Here is a 20,707-nt window from a genome sequence, read left to right as displayed (position 1 = left end):
CCGGATTCCTGTAAACAACAAAACAACGCAGTCTGTTGTAACTTAACATAACAATGCAGTTTGTTGTAACAACTTTGTCTGGCAAACTTACAAATTAAACAACATAGCTTGTTGCAATAACCTATTTTGTTGGATACAACGTTGCCTGTGGAAATAACTTTGTCTGTTAGACACAGTTCCCTGCATGTAACTGTTTAATACCCTGAATGTAATTGTTTATGAAAGACCATGATATTATCTTAACTTGATTTGCAGCTTTAGACTTGTTTAAAATTTAAAATTGTTGATAAACTATATTTAGTTATCTTACATTCTTGACAAGCAAATCATTACATGCAGTTGTATGCCCCTTGGCATTCTTTTTTACTCCACAAACCTAACATGCATGATGGGAGGAAATGCATGCATAGTCGAAGTCGATGAGATTTAAGAACATGCCATTTATTTTATTTGTTTATTTATTTAAAACATTTCTTGGCCGCCTTTCAGGGCAGAGGTCCTTACAACAATAAAATACATAAAAATATTAAAAGCAATAAAATATTAAAAGCAATAAAAACATGATTACAATAAAACAGCAATTAAAACAATAAAACCAACAATAAAACCAGCAGAAACAACAATAGCAGCAATAACAGTATTCATAATGGGAAAGCCATGGTAAAATAAAATGCTTTTAAGGCCTTCTTGAAAGCCTGCAAGGATGGTGCAATGGCGGACCTCTGATGGGAGTTTGCTCCAGAGGATTGGGGCCACCGCAGAGACGGCCCTCTCCCATGTGGACAGCCACCTAATTGCTCTCACATAGGGTGACCATATAAAAAGGAGGACAGGGCTCTTGTATCTTTAACAGTAATGCAGAAAAGGGAATTTCAGCAGGTGTCAGTTGAAGGTGGTGAAATTCCCTCTTCACCACAACAGTTAAAGCTACACTAGCTATACTAGAGTGACCAGATACAAAAGAGGGCAGGGCTTCTGCAGCTTTAACTGTTGTGATGAAGAGGAAATTTCACCCTCTTCAATTGACACCTGCTGAAATTCCCTTTTCTACATTACTGTTAAAGATACAGGAGCCCTGTCCTCCTTTTCATATGGTCACCCTACTCTCACAGGTGGGCAAATGAGAAGGGCCTCTCTTTCTGATCTTAAAGTATGTGCAGGCTATTAAGGGTGAAGGCGGTTCTTCAAGTAGAATCATAGAATAGCAGAGTTGGAAGGGGTCTACAAGGCCATCTAGTCCAACCCCCTGCTCAATGCAGGAATCCACCCTAAAGCATCCCTGACAGATGGTTGTCCAGCTGCCTCTTGAAGGCCTCTAGTGTGGGAGAGCCCACAACCTCCCTAGGTAACTGATTCCACCGTCGCACTGCTCTAACAGTCAGGAAGTTTTTCCTGATGTCCAGCCGGAATCTGGCTTCCTTTAACTTGAGCCCATTATTCCGTGTCCTGCACTCTGGGAGGATCGAGAAGAGATCCTGGCCCTCCTCTGTGTGACAACCTTTTAAGTATTCGAAGAGTGCTATCATGTCTCCCTTCAATCTTCTCTTCTCCAGGCTAAACATGCCCAGTTCTTTCAGTCTCTCTTCATAGGGCTTTGTTTCTAGACCCCTGATCATCCTGGTTGCCCTCTTCTGAACACGCTCCAGCTTGTCTGCATCCTTCTTAACTAGGTAACCAAACCATTGGTTTGGGTCCTAAGTAACTAGGCCCCAAACCATTTAGAGCTTTAAAAGTCAAAACCAGCACTTTGAATTGGGCTCAGAAACACACTGGTAACCAGTGCAGCTGGCACAATATATGATCAAATTGCCTCATCCTTACCAGAACTCAGGCAGCTGCATTCTGCACCAGCTGAAGTTTCCAAACCGTCTTCAAAGGCAGACCCACACACAGCGCATTGCCGTAGTCCAGCCTAGACATGACTAGCACATGAATAACTGAGGCAAGGTCCATCTTCTCCAGATAGGGCCTCAGCTGGCGTACCAGCCTAAGTGGGTAGAATGCACTCCTGGGCATCACAGCCACCTGGGTTTCCCAGGTTAGCTTAAAGACTAGGAGGACTCCCCAAATGAGTACTCGGTCTTTTATGAGGAGTACAACCCCATTTAAGACCAGTTGTAAACCTCCATCCAAAGTAGTTGGTCATCAGCCAGGACTAGTATTGTAGCTCAATGCTGATAACTTACCGTATAAACAATGTTTCCCACAAACAGATAGTCCACACCCTGGCCATTTGTAAATACTGCATCTAAAAAAATGATACGAATAAAATTATATATCTGTTGTCAAGTACATCCAAGTTCGTTATGTTAAACACAGCTAGATTCACGGTAAAAGCAGTCCAGCTCAGAATATCCTAAGAGGATAATTGTTTTGTCTAAGAAATACGGTCTCTGCAATTACATATTCTTGTAAGGCACTGTGTATTTGTATATAATATACTGAATTTTAATTTTGTGATATAATTTTTTATTGTTAATACACTGTATTGTATTGAATGGTGTTTGTTGTTGGTTTCTTTGGCTATAACCTGCACTTGATTGCATTAAAAACATGATATGAAATACTGCATCTGAAAAAAAGTTAACAGAAGTAAAACACCATTCTCACTCAAGGAAATATGCTTGTTTTTTTTTAAAAAAAAGCAGTTTCTTTTAAGATTTTTCAGATAGTACAAACAGTTAAGATAAATGCAAATAGAAGGAAGGAAAAGCGCAAGACTACACTTGTCTACTCTACAGCAAGTCTCATTATTATTATTATTATTATTATTATTATTATTTATTTATATAGCACCATCAATGTACATGGTGCTGTACAGATAACACAGTAAATAGCAAGACCCTGCCGCATAGGCTTACAATCTAATAAGTTGTAGTAAACAATAAAGAGGGAAGGAGAATGCAAACAGGCACAGGGAAGTGTAAACAGGCACCGGGTAGGGAGAAGCTAACAGTATAGAGTCAGAACAAACTCAATATTTGAAGGCTATAGGGAAAAGAAAAGTTTTTAGCTGAGTTTTAAAAGCAGTGATTGAGTTTGTAGTTCTCAAGTGTTCTGGAAGAGCGTTCCAGGCGTAAGGGGCAGCAGAAGAAAAAGGACGAAGCCGAGTAAGGGAAGTGGAGGTCCTAGGGCAGGCGAGAAGCATAGCATCAGAGGAGCGGAGAGCACGAGCGGGGCGATAGTGTGAGATGAGAGAGGAGAGATAGGCAGGAGCTAGACCGTGAAGAGCTTTGAAGGTCATCAGGAGAAGTTTATATTGGATTCTAGAGTGAACTGGAAGCCAATGAAGAGATTTCAGAAGTGGAGTGACATGGTCAGAGCGGCGGGCCAAGAAGATGATCTTAGCGGCAGAGTGGTGGACAGAGACCAGCGGACTGATGTGAGACGAAGGAAGGCCAGAGAGAAGAAAGTTGTAGTAGTCCAACCGAGAGATAACCAGTGCGTGAACGAGAGTCTTGGCAGAAGAGACAGACAAAAATGGTCGAATCCTGGCAATATTATACAGGAAGAAACGACAGGATTTAGCTACTGCCTCGATGTGAGGAGTAAAGGAGAGCGAGGAGTCAAATATAAAGCCAAGACTACGAGCTTCCTTGACCGGAGTAAGCGTGACATCGTTGACAGTAAGAGAGAATGAGAGGTGAGGAGAGGGTTTAGGAGGAAAAACAAGCAATTCAGTCTTTGCCATGTTAAGTTTCAAACGACGATGAAGCAGCCAGGCTGAGATATCTGAAAGACATGCCGAGATACGATCGTGAACATCAGGAGAAAGTTCCGGAGATGAGAGATATAATTGTGTATCGTCGGCATACAGGTGATATTGGAGGCTGTGAGATTGAATAAGCTTACCCAAGGGCAGCATGTATAGAGAGAACAACAACGGGCCAAGCACCGAGCCTTGCGGAACCCCTACTGAAAGGGGAAAAGAGGAGGACGAGCTGCCGTTAGCCAACACGCTGAAAGAGCGACCCTCTAGATAGGAGGCGAACCAGTTATAGACAGAGCCACAGAGTCCAAGGTCATGGAGGGAATCTAAGAGAAGATCATGATCAACCGTGTCAAAGGCTGCGGTTAGATCAAGGAGAATAAGAATGGAATAATGGCCTTTAGACTTGGCAGTAAGAAGATCATTGGTGATCTTGGTAAGGGCTGTTTCAGTGGAATGCAAAGGATGGAAGCCAGATTGAAAGGGATCCAGAGCAGAGTTATTAGAGAGAAAGTCAAGACAACGAGAGTAGACCAGACGTTCCAGGATCTTTGAGACAAAGGGCAGGAGAGAGACAGGTCGGTAGTTAGACAGGGATAGTCGATCAAGAGTGGGTTTTTTGAGAATGGGAGAGACTGTAGCATGTTTAAAGGCAGAAGGAAATGAGCCAGAGGACAGAGAAGAATTAATGATGTGAAGCAAGGACGGGAGGATAGCGGGGATAAGATTAATAAAGACGCGAGAGGGAATCGGATCACGGGAACAAGTGGAAGGCTTCGACGAGCGCAGTATTTTAGACAGTTCATCAGCTGAGACCGAAGGGAACGCCGAGAGAGTTGCAGGAGGAACTGACAGGTGAGGCACAGGAGCTGGAAGCGGAGCAGAGCTGGCTAGATCGGAGCGTATAGTTTGGATTTTAGCATTGAAGAAAGAGGCAAAGTCATTGGCAGACAGAGAGGCGGGGAGAGATGGTGGATTAGGCTTCAGAAGAGAATTGAAGGACGCGAAGAGCCGCTGAGGGTGCTTAGCATTTGACTGGATCAACGTTGAGTAGTGCTGCTGTTTGGCCAGTGAAATGGCAGAAGAGAAAGAGGAGAGAACAAATTTGTAATGGACAAAGTCCGCCCAGTCCTTGGTCTTACGCCACAGGCGTTCGGCTGCCCGGGAACAAGAGCGAAGGTAGCGGAGGAAAGAGGTGAGCCACGGTTGGGGTTGAGAGGGGCGAACTATCCGAGTTGTAGATGGAGCAAGATTATCAAGAGTTGAAGATAAGGAGGAGTTAAAGGAGGAGACGGCTGAGTCCAAGGAGACGGCTGTGTAGACAGAAGGAAGAGAGGAGGCTAAAGACTGAGAAAAAGCCTCGTAGTTGATAGAATGCAGGTCACGACAAGGGCGTGAAGCGGGACGTGAAGGAGGGGGATTGTGAGTAATATTGAAAGAGACTAGATGATGATCTGACAGAGGAAAGTCAACAATAGAAAGGTCCAGGACAGAGCAGTTCCGAGTGAGGACAAGATCCAGACAGTGTCCAAGGGAATGTGTGGGTGCTTCAGACCAGAGCTTAAGATCGTAAGAGGAAGATAAGGAGCGAAATCGTAGAGCTGCAGCATCGTGAGGGTCATCTACATGGATATTGAAGTCACCCAAGATCAGAGTAGGAGAGTTGTCAGAGAGGAGAAAGGACAGCCACGAGTCGAGATCAGAGAGAAATTTAGAGGATGAGCCAGGGGGGCGGTAGAGAACTGCAACCCGCAGTCGCAGCAGAGTGAAGAGTCTCACCACATGTGCCTCAAAGGAGGAGAAACAGTGTGAAGGTGGAATGGAAAGAGGCTGGAACTGGCACAAACTCGATAATAAAAGACCCACACCACCACCTCGACCCGTGGGGCTTCCTCCCAGGTAAGTGAATATAGGATTGTGGCCTTAAAAGCATTTCTCAATTCACAAAACTAAACAAAAGGCCATGTTAATACAAAAAGAGTTAAACACACTAAAGAAAAGTTAAAGAAAAGAAGAAAGGTATATACAAATATCCCACAGTTTACATTTAGCTGGTTATGCAGCCTGAATACTATTACTTTCTGCAAAGGTAATGAAAGGTAACTATGTGACGAAGGCGCATTCTGAATGCTTCTGAATTTGCTTCAGCTGCTTGATGTGTTTTTGAAACATGTATCCTGGAGTTCTTTCTGTAGAGAGGAGGAATTTTGCACACTGGGGTTTTCAAAGCTCTTTCAGAAACAGCACGTTGGAAGCAAATAGTGTAATGATTGTGCTAGTCAATGCCGAAGCCATTCAATGTCCAAAAATAGTACGTACGTACACACACACACACACACACACACACACACTTTGAGAGTAGAAGAGGAATTTATGCCAAGAACTAATAATCAAAGTATCTCTAGGTGATAAAAAAAAATTCTAGTGTCTTTGGGCCACTGTACTGTATGCAGGCCTTCCTGCTATATTTACTTTTATTTTATTCCTTGAAGTAAGGGGATATTTTTATCCAATCGTTACAAAAGAATGAAGAAGCAAAATCATCTTTCTAGCACATACAGCGTGTTAAGTGACTGACATCTTACATACCAACATCCTCTTTCCTCTAGGAGGGTAGAAAAAGGCGAATACGTGTTAATTTAACATATGGAAGTGCCAAACTTGGCAATATTTCAAGTAGCCCTGTATAAGTGCTTAGTTCCTGCTGAGTAAAAGATTATGGGGCCCCTACAGAAAAGAGAACACATGGCAGCAGTATGAATCCCCAAATTAATCCAAAAGGACCATAACCCAGAAGCATTACACAACCATCGAGTTTCAGCAGGTTTCAACATGGCAGCCAGAGACACAAACGTCAGTGTAGGTGAGGCAGATTTAAAACAGACCAGAGGCCCAAATCTACAAGTCACCCAAGTGAGTAAATTATGCTCCTGCTTTAATAAAATGTCTTGGAGAGGGCTGGGGGAACACTATCAGAACATGACTTTGGTTTTGAAAATAGTTCCAACACTGGTTCAAAACAGTATTTAAATAAAACAGCATTATTTATTTATTTTTAAAAATGTACAATACAATCAGGCCTTTAATTTGTTCAAAATGGTTCACATACACACACTAGCTCTAACCTTTGCAAGAACTCTATATGAAGTCAGTATTATTACCCTTCTATTACAGATGAGGGGAAAGGAGTCAGAAAAAGAATGTTTATCTATAGCTACCTAGTGAGTTCATGGCTGAAGTAAGTACGGAAATTGGCGAAATACGTTGAGAGTGGGGATGGAGTTTGATGAGCTTTTGGCAGCTAGGCCCTGGAATTTGGTATGCTTACCTGCAAGCTGGCCTGACTCCATCTGCATTGAGTTCTTATTTTCTCGTTTACAGAAAATTGTGCAAATTCTGGCCATAATTTGCATAATTTCTACAAATTGCAGGCACAATTTGTGCAAATTATGCAAATTATGCCTGCAATTTGTACTGCTTTCTACTGAGGAAAGAAACCCCTGCAAGAGGTCCCAGATTTGAGGAAAAGCTCAGCTCAAAGGCTGGATTTTCAAAGGATGGACATCCCTAGAAGTAAGATTTAACCAGACAAACAATTCTTAGCCACTCACTGTGCTTCAGCATTAAGAGGACCAGCCTCTCCTTCCACTATGGCATAGGGTGACCAGAGGACCAGGAAAACCCTGGAGACCTCCGGAAAAACGGGGATCTCCGGGGCAACCGGGGCTGGCCCCCAATTTACCAGAGGTGGGGGGAGGGCTCGCACGTCTTCTGGAGGAGCTCAGATCAGCTTTGCCATTTGCGTGGCTGCTATGCCAATGGCATAAGCGCTATGCCATTTGCATGGCTGATCTGAGCACTTCCTGGAGACATAGAAGACGTGTGCGCACGCCCTCCCCACCTTGCACAAATTGAAAGGGCCATGCTTGCTTGAGTATTGGGAGAAGCATGGCACACATGTGTGCTCCAAGAAGAATGATGGCGGGCCAGCTGCCTTGGCAGCTCAGAGGAGGACCAGGAACAGCTGGAGCAGCCACCCACCTGTGGTGCCCCAGCGCACGCCTGGACCCACACTTGACTGCATGGGTGAACTGGGTGCTTCTTGGGGGGGAGGGAGGAAAAGGAAGACACAGGGGGGAGGGAAATGTAGTTTTTGTTTTGCCTGCCACGATCTGCAAAAAACATCCTGAAATATTGTGGTTTTAATGTTCTTAGCTACACTTATGGAAAGGTGGGATCTTAATATGTAAAGTAAAGAAGCTTTTTAAGATGGTATTGTTTTAGTGCTTGTGAATTTTTCAGGGGTTGAATGATGTATGATGGGTTTGGGATTTTTACTGGGATTGAAGCGTGTAGATTTTGTAATGTTTAAGTTGTCTTATGTTTTAATTGTAATATTCTATTGGCATTTGTAATATTCTGTACGAGGTTTGTAAGCTGTTTTAAGCCCACCCCCAATCTATTAAATTAAAGCTTCTGTGAGGGGGCTAGAGGGCTCCAATGGGAAACCAGCAGGAAGCAATGGGCTTTAACAGAAACTGCAAAAGGCTTTATCAGAAACTGACTCGTGAAAAATCTAGTTTATATTACTTCTCAAGTGTTACAATGTTTTAAAGAGAGCCACTCTTTCTTGCTTAATATTAAATCACACTGAATAGGCCTGAGAAAAGATTGCTACAGTGACCCAATCATTCTTTCTCTCTTCTTTCTCCACCCTTACTTGGGAATAAGTCCTATTAAACACAGTGAGGCTTGCTGTACATTAAACATATTACTTTGAACTGCAGTCTGTCGGTATCAGCATGACATGGTAAGCAAATCGTGTTTTGCATATTATAGAGCTGGGCTCTGGCACAGAAAATGATTGCTATAATGCTGCTCCAAATCTGTAGTGTGCAATGGTGCACAACATCATATAACTTCCATGCATGATGCTGTGCTGTCAGTAGCACCTTAGTGCTTGTTCTGTCCTGTCCATTCTCTCACTTATAGTGCAATCCTATACTCAGAAGTAAGACCCATTGAATTTATTGTGGCTTATTCTGGGGTAAGTGGGTATAGTATTGCAACCTCAATTGGCTAAAAGGTTTGACTAAAATTGGCTAAAATGTAGCAGGGGATTGGACTAGATGACCTTCAAGGTCCCTTCCAACTCTATCATTCTGTGTGGATGGTACTGGTAATCATTTGGGTACTTGTAATGTGAATGGTAGCTTCAGTTGCATGTGTTTATTTCAGTGGACAGACAGATCTGAACCTTAGGTCTACCACTATGCCATGAATGGCTATTGAACTCCAAGGCAGTGGTGAAGCTGGAACTAACCACAGCATAGGATGCCACTCCATAGTTATATTACCTAAGAAACACATCTGTTAAAGGTGGGACCCTTAACAGCTGTAATTTCCTGGCATTTTGGAGCTTGAGTGAACATGGAAAGCCCTTAACACAACATGTTAATCCGAAAGGTTTTTGTTTATCGAATGCAATCAATAGCCTTGAGCACTATCTATCTACATCTGTTCCCCACATGGGAAATGAGAATAATGACCCATTCCGCAGGGCCCTTGCTGAGTATGAATGAGTTAAGATTCGTAGAGAACATATAATCTACCATCCTTACTGGATCTGGTGCTTTCTATTTCTGCTTCTGGTTATGGTTCTGTATACAGTGTCTTCTCTACTCACTATAGCTTATACAATAGTGTATAGCAATGTCTTCCAGATGTGTTGGACTAAAACCCCCATAATGCAAAACCAGCATAGGGGGGAATTATGGGATTTGGAGTCCAATGCAGCTGGAGGGCACCCGTTTGGGGAAAACCGGTGTATAGCTTTTTAAAATATCATCAGGAAATCTGTTTATGTCTAGATATTTTAGAAGAATCTCAATGTCACATTTCTGTTGAATGTTTTATTTTGCGATACCATGGCTTTTCCCCCTGCAGAGACCATTTCCCCCTACAACTGAAAGAGACAGCCAGGGTGTGATACAAACATTTATTTTGTACAAGGCTACACAAGTACCCATTTATTGTTACCTATGCATGTTGCATTCTAAGGAACTCAAGGGGTTAAAGGACATGCCAGTGTGAATGACATGTTTTTTTCATCTGAAATTTTTAAATTGTTCCCTCAGATACAAAAAAGGATAGAAGTTATCTATACATCTCCCCTTTGAAAAAGCAGCCAAGCTTTTCTATTTAGAAATATATTTGTCTTTCAAAATATTTATCTAGCAATTCAAATTTCAATCTCCTGACAGCACCCCAAAATCTGTAAGATTGGGTCTGTTCATTAATTTTATGACCAGTATGAAAGCTGAATCATAAATATGTAAAGCAGAAACTTCACTTAAAGTGTGTATATGTGTGTGTGTCTGTGTAGATAGATAGATAGATAGATAGATAGATAGATAGATAGATAGATAGATAGATAGATAGATGCCTCCTTGTGAGCACCTGCTTTGCATTCAGAAGGTCCCAGGTTTGATCACTGGCATCTCCACGGGGCTCTCTTCATGGCACCGGGTTGGTGCTGCCTCCCTCCGAAACCCCATGGTTTCCTCTCCTGGGGTGGCGTCTGGTAATCCCAACACTGAGGAGGGAGTGTGGGGTTTCTGGTGGCCATCCGGGTAGCAGAGCCACCTCCCACCAAACATCGTATAGATGACGCATTGCAGATCGGCAGCTACCATGGGGCTTTTCCTGTGTACAGACAGCCTCCATGTGGAGTTGGAAAAACTCCTGCCTGAGACCCCAGAAAGCCGCTGCCAGTCAGTGCTGACAATATTGTCTAGATGTACCAAGGGTCTGACTCAATATAAGGCAGCTTCTATGCTCCTATGACCATATAACTCTGGTGGGATCCCATTACACTGATATGGACTGGTCATTTTTATGGAACCTTAATCACATGGTGACAAGCTCTTCGCATCATGTCCCTCCTTTTGGCAGACATTCACTTCCAAGTAACTTAACATTCAGTAAGGTTGTACTGAATGGACGAAGACCATTTCTCAGCTGTTTCACCAATCTCGAAATCAGCTCCTTTTGATTTCAGAGGTTAGGTGAAATTGATTTGGTGGTGGTGGGGAGAAAATTGGAGAAGTTACTATTATGTTTTTTCCAGAATGCTTTCTTCTGAGGTGCTTTTCAAATTTTGAAAAAAATCATAATGGCTGCCACTCTAATAAAAGGAGAAGGAGAAGGAGCGGCAGCGGCTGTGTCCTTTGCCACTCATTGGAGGCTGCCATTACGGACAGCAGTATAATATTTACAGAAAAACGTATGGTTTTATAGAGTGGGCAGATGGTTCCTTCATCTTCATTTTATTTGAGAGACACAGTAATTGAAGGAGGCTTGTTAAAAATATATGGTCACCACATGCTATTCTGTACAACCCTATTTTTAAACATGAACTATTAGGAAAAATGTTTTGTATGTTATTATTATTATTTATTTATTTATTTATTTATTTATTTAGCACCATCAATGTACATGGTGCTGTACAGAGTAGAACAGTAAATAGCAAGACCCTGCCGCATAGGCTTACATTCTAATAAAATCATAATGAAACAATAAGGAGGGGAAGAGAATGCAAACAGGCACTGGGTAGGGTAAAACTAACAGTCAGAACTTTCTAACTTACTTTTTAAAAATAAGAATGTCATGTAAAGAAATCCAAAGATGCTTTATTCAAAAGCAGGGCTGTGTTTTTTAAAAGGCTGCTTAATGATTTTTTTTGTGTGGGGGAGGCAGAGGGGTAAATCAGTGATTAACAATGCAATCTTATGTATGTCTAATTAGAAGAAACTCCCTGGAGTTCAGCAGGACTTACTCCCATGCTGACAAATGAGTGGAATGATTTAGATCATGCCCCAATGTTGGGGCAGGGTCCATTTCACAAAATTTTATTTACTTATAAATTAAAATTATTTTTAGCCTGCTTTTAAGGATAAACCACACTCACGAAATCACTCCTCCTCGAATTACTGGCTCAATTTCACAAATTTTTGGAGAAATCGCAGGTTTTCCCTCCTAACCCTAACAGAAAGCCAACACAACACTGAAGCTTCAGAAGACCAGTCTAATCATTGTAACCATTGGATTGGATCCTGATTTTGTCCTGTTACAGTAGACCCATTGAAATAAATGCCCCATTGATTTTAATGGGTCTGGTCTAAGTATGACTAGGTCTGGATCCAGCCCATGATGATTAAAACATAATGTTGTACAAATCAATTCTAAGTAAACACAGCTGCATGTAAGTTCCCCCCTTGAACTATACAATTTCTGAAGGATGGAAATTGCTCTCTTTGGAAGACTGCATGAAAAAAGGGAGGATCCGGAAGGTCACTGTTGATAAATGTTTGGGCCCAGAAAGCTGTTGACCTGTCGGTCATGATTAATTTCTCAAGAACCTGGTATGACCCACAAACACACCGGAGCTGGGTTAGAAAGGCTGAAGACGATTTGGCTGACATGTGGAGAAGAATGAAGCATTTATTTACCATGTTCCAGTGCTTTCAGTGGAAACCAAAAGAGAATGATGGAGTGGATCAAGGCATTGATGCAGTGACCCCAGAACACCTAAGGGAAAACCAAACAAAAGCATCAGGAGGGCTGACTGAGAGTATTTAACTCCCATCAAATGATACTTTATAAAATGTGTGTTTTTTTAAAAAAATATATTTTTATTTAATTGGAAACAGATTGTCTTTAAAAGCCCAGCGCTGTTCGATAGCACCAAAAGCAAAAAACAACAACGCTAAAATTAAAATAAAGGAATAGTCAATCAAAACTAAAACCACAATTAAAACATCCTTCTTCAAGATTCTATAAATGTAAAGTTTATGCCAGCCTTCTCCAATCTGGGGCTCTCCAGATGTGTTGGACCAATGACTGTGCTGGCTGTGAATGATGGGAGTTGCAGTTCCACACATCTGGAGGCCCCAGGTTGGGGAAAGCTGGTATATGCATTAAAAACCAGATAATAATACTTTGTTGGGTTTGCCTGTTTTTGCAAGTGGGGACCTGGAAGCTGCAGAGGATTATACTTTTCTGTTTTCTGGAGCATTTCTGCACAGAGGAATATCACCTTTGGATGGGGGAGAATTTTGTTTGGGTCACACGTTTAGGTAAAGTGATGTAGTTCACTCTTTCTGGAGTAATTTGTGTTAACCTTAAGCTGTGTTAACTTTCTCTGAGTTTTGCAATGCAATTCTCAGCTCAAACGTTGAGCACCAAAATGAGTTTATAAGGGATGTACCAATATTATAAAATCTTTTCCGCCTGTATTCCATGGATTGCCAGATGCCTTCCACTCCATTGTCTGCTCATTGGTGGAATCAAGACTTTTCCCTAATTCCCAAATTTGCACAAATTCACATTTGCACAAATTCAAACTTGCACAAATGCGCAAATCTCTCCCCAAATGCATGACTCTTCCCCAAAATGCACATTTTCATGCTTTACCCTATGGGGGGAAATATGCATTTTTGGAAAGTGTTTTTTTATTATTATTTTTACATATTTTTGTATGATGAAATTTGCGTGAAATTCAGGGAAATAAAAATCTGGTCTACAAGTCCACGGAATCTGTGCAACTCAGGAAAAGTTGGTCTGGTGTGGAATTCGTGAGTTGAATTCATAGAAACTCAAACTCATTTGATTCTGGTGCAGATGTCTCCAACATCCCTTACATATATTAGGGGAAATGCAAATGTTACGGGAAATTGTATACAAAAATAAATGCAATATATGTAAATAATGAAAAAATTCAGGTTGATGTGGAAATCAATGGAATGGACTTGTGGATAGTATCCAATACTGCCCACACTCTAGTGGGACCCATCACTAGCACAATAGGGACCTAACAGTTCCCAAAGTAATCCAAAACGACTGGAACCACTCATTTCTGGAAGAGCGCATAGCAGCATAGCCCACAAAAGAGAGCTCTGCTGACCAGTCCTATTCCAGAAACCAGCATTTCCAGTCATATCCAGGGTTACTTTTACAAATGGGTCCCGTGAGAGCAACAGTATTGGATATTGCCCTATGACTGTATGTATGTGAAACTGATATGGGCCAGAAATAAGATTGATTCATTATTCATTTTTTTTATTAAAAAAGTACTGGAAGAGAAAGTTAAATTTTCCCTTCTCAGTGCCACGTGGTCTGAGGCTGTTCAGGACAGGATCCCCTGCGATTAAAACTTATGTAACGAAAACATGCACAAGATTTGCATTCAATTAATAGTGCACCGAGCCTGGCCCTTCTTTTTGGGGGGTGCTGGCGGTGATAATGATATCCCCTAAATAGAATGAGACTTTCTTAAATGTTTCTACAGTGTTTTCCTTCTTTAGATGTTTGGGTACTTCCTGCACTACATCAGAAAACAACTATTTCTATGAATATATATTCTATTTTGTTGAGTTCTCCAAAATAAAACCATGCAACCAATTTAGATATTCAGCAGAATATGAAAGCAAACTGTCTCCCTGTACCAACCCCTCTTCCATCACCACGAAGAAAATTAAGTTGAGATGATAAAAAGGCAGATAGCAAAAAGATAAAACCCAACCCTCATACTTCCTTGAAATTGAAAGATGGGCTTTTTTGCGTTACCCAAGATCCCACTTAGAACTAAGGCATTGATGCCTTGAAATCTTACATGCACCACCTCAGAACTTTTCTCTCCTTGAACTGTACAACTCTGAGTCCTGAAGCTTTGTTAGCATGAATAGGTTAATAAAACAAGAGGTTTGAGAGTGGAGGGAATTCTCCAAAATATGAAAAGAAAATACATCAGTGTAACTTTACCTGCATATCTCTCTGAAACATCTTTTTAAACCCAAACCCTGACAGAAATAATAAAGTCATCTCAATATTTTCACAAAATCTCATGGGGGTGGGGGTTAGTTGGGTTTTTTGTTTTTTGTGTTTTAAAAGGCTGGCATATAAAAGTGTGGGAACATTTCTTTGCAAAACACAAAATCAGTTGCAGCTTGTCCAGGTCTGTCAAAGATGTCACACAGGGCAAACTCTGTGTGGTTGATTAATTTACATGCAGATAAATTCTCTTAACTGTTTTTAACTTTTGTAAACCGCCCAGAGAGCTTCGGCTATGGGAATGCAATAAATAAATAAATAAATATACTTGAGTTCAATGGCCAACATTCTAGTTTGGAACTCTATCCATGACCATTTGAATTCACGGTAGATGCGGTTTTAAGATGGCCCATGTTGATTACTACCCATGCTACCAAAGGACTTAGCAAGCTGGGTGCATGTTAGTTCAACACACTGAACACAGCAGGAGATCGGTTTCTGGCACACAGTTGCAACCAGGTGCCAAAAGACAATCCATGGAATTAGCATATAATATGGCTGCCGTGGCCTCAAAGAGTAATGAGAGCCAAATCTTCTGACATAATTTTGGAACCCTTTCATAAGTTCTCCAAGAACTTTTGAAGTATTAGTTAAGTGAAGGAAGACCTGAAGTACACATGAGTAGTCTACTGTTCCTTAACTCTCTGAGGAAGTATTATTATTATTATTATTATTATTATTATTATTATTATTATTTATAGATTCAGGCTTCCAGACAGAGATAAGCCCTGACATTGCTCATTGTAGGAATCCAAATACTACCAGTATTGGCCAAGGGAGCAAGTCACCAAACATTGGCATACATTGCCTGGGTTCATAAGATGTTCATCACAAAAGTCAATGAGGGCCACCAGTACCATAGCCTACAGTGGCTTCCAAATCTAAAAGCCACTATAGGATGGTGCAGCTGAAAAACTGCTGTTTTTAAAACCCTTCATGGATTTACATGTATATGTTTCAAATGTAACTATCCATACATTAAAGTCTTCAAGTGAGGAGTTTCTGCAGGTGCCTCTGAGGTGAGTTGAATAGCTACCAGGGAGAGGGCCTTCTCAATGGTACCCCCCAAATATTCTTCTAAAAGCAGTCCTTTCGGCACTAGGCAAAGCCCTTATAATTTCCCCAGACATAGTTGAATTCCTGCTATTTGCTTTTAACTAGCTGTTAAGATCTTGCCGTCTTTTAATTTTGGGGGTTGTATGATTGTTTGGCTTTATTTTATTTCTATTTTAATTTTTTTTTTGCGTTTTCTTATAGGGTTGGTTTAGATATAATGCCAAACCACAGTTGAGCTTTACAAGAACAAGGTGCAGCAAGCCTTGTTGTGATTCCCTCCCCCTATTCTATTTTGTCAAGTCTATGAGGAATTCAGACTTTTATGCTTCCATTTTAGACTAACCACAGTTTAGTGTGTCACCCAAGCATTAAACTGTGGATAATCTTAAATATGGTGAGTGGAAACAAGCCAAGTCATAAACCACGGTTTGAAGTTAGTTTGTTTCCACTAAACATAGTTAAGATTAACACAGTTTATCAGATGAGATGACACGGCAAGCTGCAGTTAATGTAAAATGGAAGTGAAAGCTTCTAAGTTCTTCCACATGGCCAGGGGATTGTGGTCCACTGTAGCTTATTCTCATAATGCTAAACTATGGTGTAGATTTACATATGAACCAACCTGGTATAGATGCTTAGGAACTTTTATTGAAGGCCTCTATAGAAATTTTTTGTGAACCGCCCAGAGAGCTTCGGCTATTGGGCGGTATAAAAATGTAATAAATAAATAAATAAATAAATAAATAAAATCAAAAGTAAATAAATAAAGCTGCTTTTCAGGCTTGCCTCACTCCAAGCTGCTGGTAAAGACAGAATTGCCAATAAACACACTCTTACAGCAGAAGAAAATATATTTAGTGTTTTATATTGTTTGCATGATTTTATCTGTACACCGCCCTGAGATCCTTGTGATACAGGGCGGGATACAAATGTCTTAATAAACAATAAATAAATAGCGATAGCTAGAAGGAAAAATACTGATAGCTAGAGTAACCATTTCCAGTGGCATAAAGCTGGAAGAGTAGAGCAGTGAATTAAAATTCCAGTTCTAAACGAAAGCTCCTCCCTACTGTTTTCTTTCATCCCCCAAAAGTAAACACTGCCTCTTACCCTGCTATTGAACCCATCAGCGTTTTGAGTAATTTTGTAGAGTTGGGGAAACCTAAGCATGTTGTCTTGAGTGCACGATCGTTCAAAGATTCCCAAGGTGAAGGGAGGCAACGCTGTGAAAATCTAGAGAAAACAAGAGAAGTAATTAAAAATAACAAACCGTTAACCGGATAAACAAGTGGAAGAGCGTGCTTCATACCTGGGAGAAAACCCTGACGTTGTTCAAATCAACAACTCATTTTAGCAGTGCTGAAGCTAAGACTCAAGCCCTGAAGCTTTCACCTCTGGAGTACTGTGTGCAGAAGAGCAATAGGCTGGAACTTCTCCAAAGAAGGAGCACCGTGAGCCCCTGTGGGGTTTCCTCGCTCCTGGCGATGGAGTGGGAAAGAGGCGCACGGGCTTACAGATGTGCCAAGCAACGGGAGTCCGGAATGCACTTGAGGCCTTGGATAGCGGCCAAAGGAGGTGATCGTTGCCACATATTTCAGAAGAACACAGTTAAAGTAAACGAGGCTATTCCGTAGCAAATGGCTGAGGCCTGCAACCTCAGCCATTCATTTTCATTTTTTTCAGTTCAAACGAGCTGTCCGTAATTTATTGCAACATGCAGTCATTAATTTAAGATGCAATCCTATGCATGTTTAGCCGTTTTACTGTCTAACCCTGCACAGGATTGTGCCCTTATATCATTCTAGATCATGCCTTTCTGCAGAACAAAATCGGTTTAAGGAAATTACTACACTACAAGGTACAAACTAAGATAAAATTTAGTGAAATAACTGGTCTGTGCTATTAAGTATAAAAAGTAAGAGTAAACATGTAACAATGTAAGAAATTAATGGTTTAACACAAAACATAAAATTATGCCAGAATAGGAGTTAAACAGTCCAAAAGTACTAAATGGAAACTACACATTTCACTTGTTTCTACTGGTCATAGCTGGGTTGCAGTTAAACCTCAAAAAAACCAAGATTATGGCAACCAGCTTGATTGATAACTGGCAAATAGAGGGGAAAAACGTGGAGGCAGTGACAGACTTCATATTTCTGGGCGCAAAGATTACTGCAGACGCTGACTACAGCCAGGAAATCAGAAGACGTTTACTTCTTGGGAGGGGAGCAATGACAAATCTCGATAAAATAGTTAAGAGCAGAGACACCACACTGACAACAAAGGTCCGCATAGTTAAAGCAATGGTATTCCCCGTAGTAACCTATGGCTGCGAGAGCTGGACCATAAGGAAGGCTGAGCGAAGGAAGATAGATACTTTTGAACTGTGGTGTTGGAGGAAAATTCTGAGAGTGCCTTGGACTGCAAGAAGATCAAACTAGTCCATACTCCAGGAAATAAAGCCAGACGGCTCACTTGAGGGAATGGCATTAAAGGCAAAACTGAAGTACTTTGGCCACATAATGAGAAGACAGGATACCCTGGAGAAGAGGCTGATGCTAGGGAAAGTGGAAGGCAAAAGGAAGAGGGGCCGACCAAGGGCAAGATGGATGGATGATATTCTGGAGGTGACAGACTTGACCTTGGGGGAGCTGGGGGTGGCAACGGCCGACAGAAAGCTCTGGCGTGGGCTGGTCCATGAAGTCACAAAGAGTTGGAAACGACTGAACGAATAAACAACAAAACACATCCACTTGTCCCATACATGTTTCAGCCGCAAGGGTCTTCGTCAGTGGGGATAAGAATTTGCTCAACATTATAGCCCAAAACACAGAAATTTTTTAACTTAATTGTTCCATTCAGTCCAAACATTAACTTTTGTATAACTTATCTGTGTGGTTCAGTTTAAGGACACATCGGGAGAGGAAGGGGGACTTGGCATTCCTTCCTATCTCATAGCTGCTCAGATATAGCTGAAGCATCCACAAAGCAGGTCTACACTCAAAACATGCTTTCAGTAAAGCATTGCATGCAGAGGTTCTTTGCTCCATTTGAACCTTGTATTGCACTCATTTTCTGAAACCCATTTTGTTCTGCGTATTGACTTTGGTTTAAGACACGGCCTTTATTCCTAATTGTTGTATATCATGCCTTTCAACAAAGATAACAAATGTTTTAAGTGAACACAAACAACAGTTCACAAAGTCTGTGGATCACACTCGGCATTAAAAACCAACCACCAGCTGGATCCTGATGAGTTTTGGCCTTGATTTTTGTCTTACTGTTATTTTATTGTTGTACATTGGCTTTACTTGTAAGCAGGGTGGCCATGTGTCTCCTTTTACAGAAGACAATCCTCTATTTGAAGAGGCCAGAGGACTGTCCTCTGTATGAAGGGCATCCAATCCACATTGGGTTTAAAGATCAAGAACCATCAGAAGGAAGAGCTGGGCCTTGAATCTGCCCATCGACAGCACCTGGACATCAGACTGAGTGAGTCAGCTACACAGGTCACCTAGCACAGCTTTCCACATTATGGGGAGATGTACTGTATTTCTATTTCAATTACAATTAATATTTCTAAATTTGCATCTTTATGTGAGGTAGGATCCAGATTTTTGATGGAAATCTGATGGAAGAGGACTTCCCCACCCCATTCTTCCCATAGCAGCCCTTCCAGCCCCTTGAAAATGCTACGCAGAGTCAGGACACCCTATGGAATGGGGTGAGCTGTTGTGTGTGTGTGAGAGGGGCTTCCCCAAAAGTGGGTTAAGGGGCCCTTGTGAACAGAAGCCTTCATCATGTGGAAGGCAGATCCTGAATACAACCTCTATAAATTAGCATATGCAAATTATATGCAAATCAGTGCCCTCATTTGTCCTTTCCTTTAAGAACATAAGAAGATGAGAAGTGCCATGCTGGATCAGACCGAGGATCCACCTAGTCCAGCACTCTGTTCACACAGTGGCCAACCAGCCATTGGCAAGGGACCAACAAAGCAGGACATGGTGCAACAGCACCCTCCCACCCATGTTCCCTAGAAACTGGTGCACACAGGCTTACCGCCTTGAATACTGGAGGTGGCACACAACCATCAGGGCTAGGAGTCATTGACAGCCTTCTCCTCCAGGAATTTATCCAACCCCCTTTTAAAGCCATCCAAATTGGTGGCCATCACTACATCTTGTGGTAGTGAATTCCATAATTGAACTATGCGCTGTGTGAAGAAGTACTTCCTTTTATCTGTCCTGAACCTCCCACCAATCAGCTTCATTGGATAACCCCAGGTTATAGTATTTTGAGAGAGGGAGAAAAATGTTTCCCTATCCAAGCTAAACAATGCCAGCTGTAATCTTCCCTCATAGCGGAGATGATCCAGCCTTTATGAGATATGCTTTGGTGATGCATTTCCTCTTTTTTTGGAACTGGACTGAACTGGACTGAAATAATGAAAATGAATAACTGAGATTCCATAAGTGGGCATCCTATGTGCAAGCTGTCTTGGAAAGATTTGCATATAACTTTCAAGGGAGGATATACATTCTTATAATTAATCAATAAATATTTTCCCTGACTGGTTTGTTCCTGTGGAAGATCCTCGCAATGTTGATGTTTCACCGTGCCTATACTATCAGCAGACGCAGCATGTCTTATGGCTGGGCTGCAGTCACTTGGAAGTAATTTCCACCAATTATCAATGGGACTTAACTTCCAAAGAAATGTGTGCAGGACTGAAGAATAAATTGATTGAATTTACAGTTGATTCTCAATCTGTTAACTTGGAAGCTCCAAAGGAAAGAATCAAGGGAAACAGCTTTGAGAGGCTGGTTGAGTTTCTTAACAAAATCTCTTCACAATATTAGATAGTTAAGGGATAATTTTATAAGAGTTCCATGTCAAGGTTGTTAACTATTGATTACTGCTAACCACCCATGTAAGCAGGATAAGAAAAATCCTTGCCTGCACTAACTTGTTGTGACTAGAAGTCTGCAGCCAAACAAAATAGATTCAAGTTTATATGTGAAATTCAGCAGCTACCCTCTACTCCACCCC

The 20,707-nt window shown here is 41.4% G+C and overlaps 1 protein-coding gene across 1 annotated transcript in view; it reads right to left on the bottom strand.

The window, feature by feature from the left end:
• Positions 1-20,707, bottom strand: part of ATP8A2 (ATPase phospholipid transporting 8A2) — a 464,367-nt gene that overhangs the window by 113,558 nt on the left and 330,102 nt on the right. Inside the window, exons 29-31 of the mRNA XM_063127035.1 lie at positions 16,766-16,888; positions 12,220-12,298; positions 2,187-2,248 (exon numbers count right to left, since the gene is read on the bottom strand). Of these exons, the coding sequence (XP_062983105.1) occupies positions 2,187-2,248; positions 12,220-12,298; positions 16,766-16,888 (264 nt within the window). The remainder of the gene's footprint in view (positions 1-2,186; positions 2,249-12,219; positions 12,299-16,765; positions 16,889-20,707) is intronic.

This window comes from Elgaria multicarinata, chromosome 5 (genome assembly GCF_023053635.1).
Source record: "Elgaria multicarinata webbii isolate HBS135686 ecotype San Diego chromosome 5, rElgMul1.1.pri, whole genome shotgun sequence".
Classification (NCBI taxonomy): Eukaryota; Metazoa; Chordata; class Lepidosauria; order Squamata; family Anguidae; genus Elgaria; species Elgaria multicarinata.
This window is presented reverse-complemented; position numbering and strand designations above follow the sequence as displayed.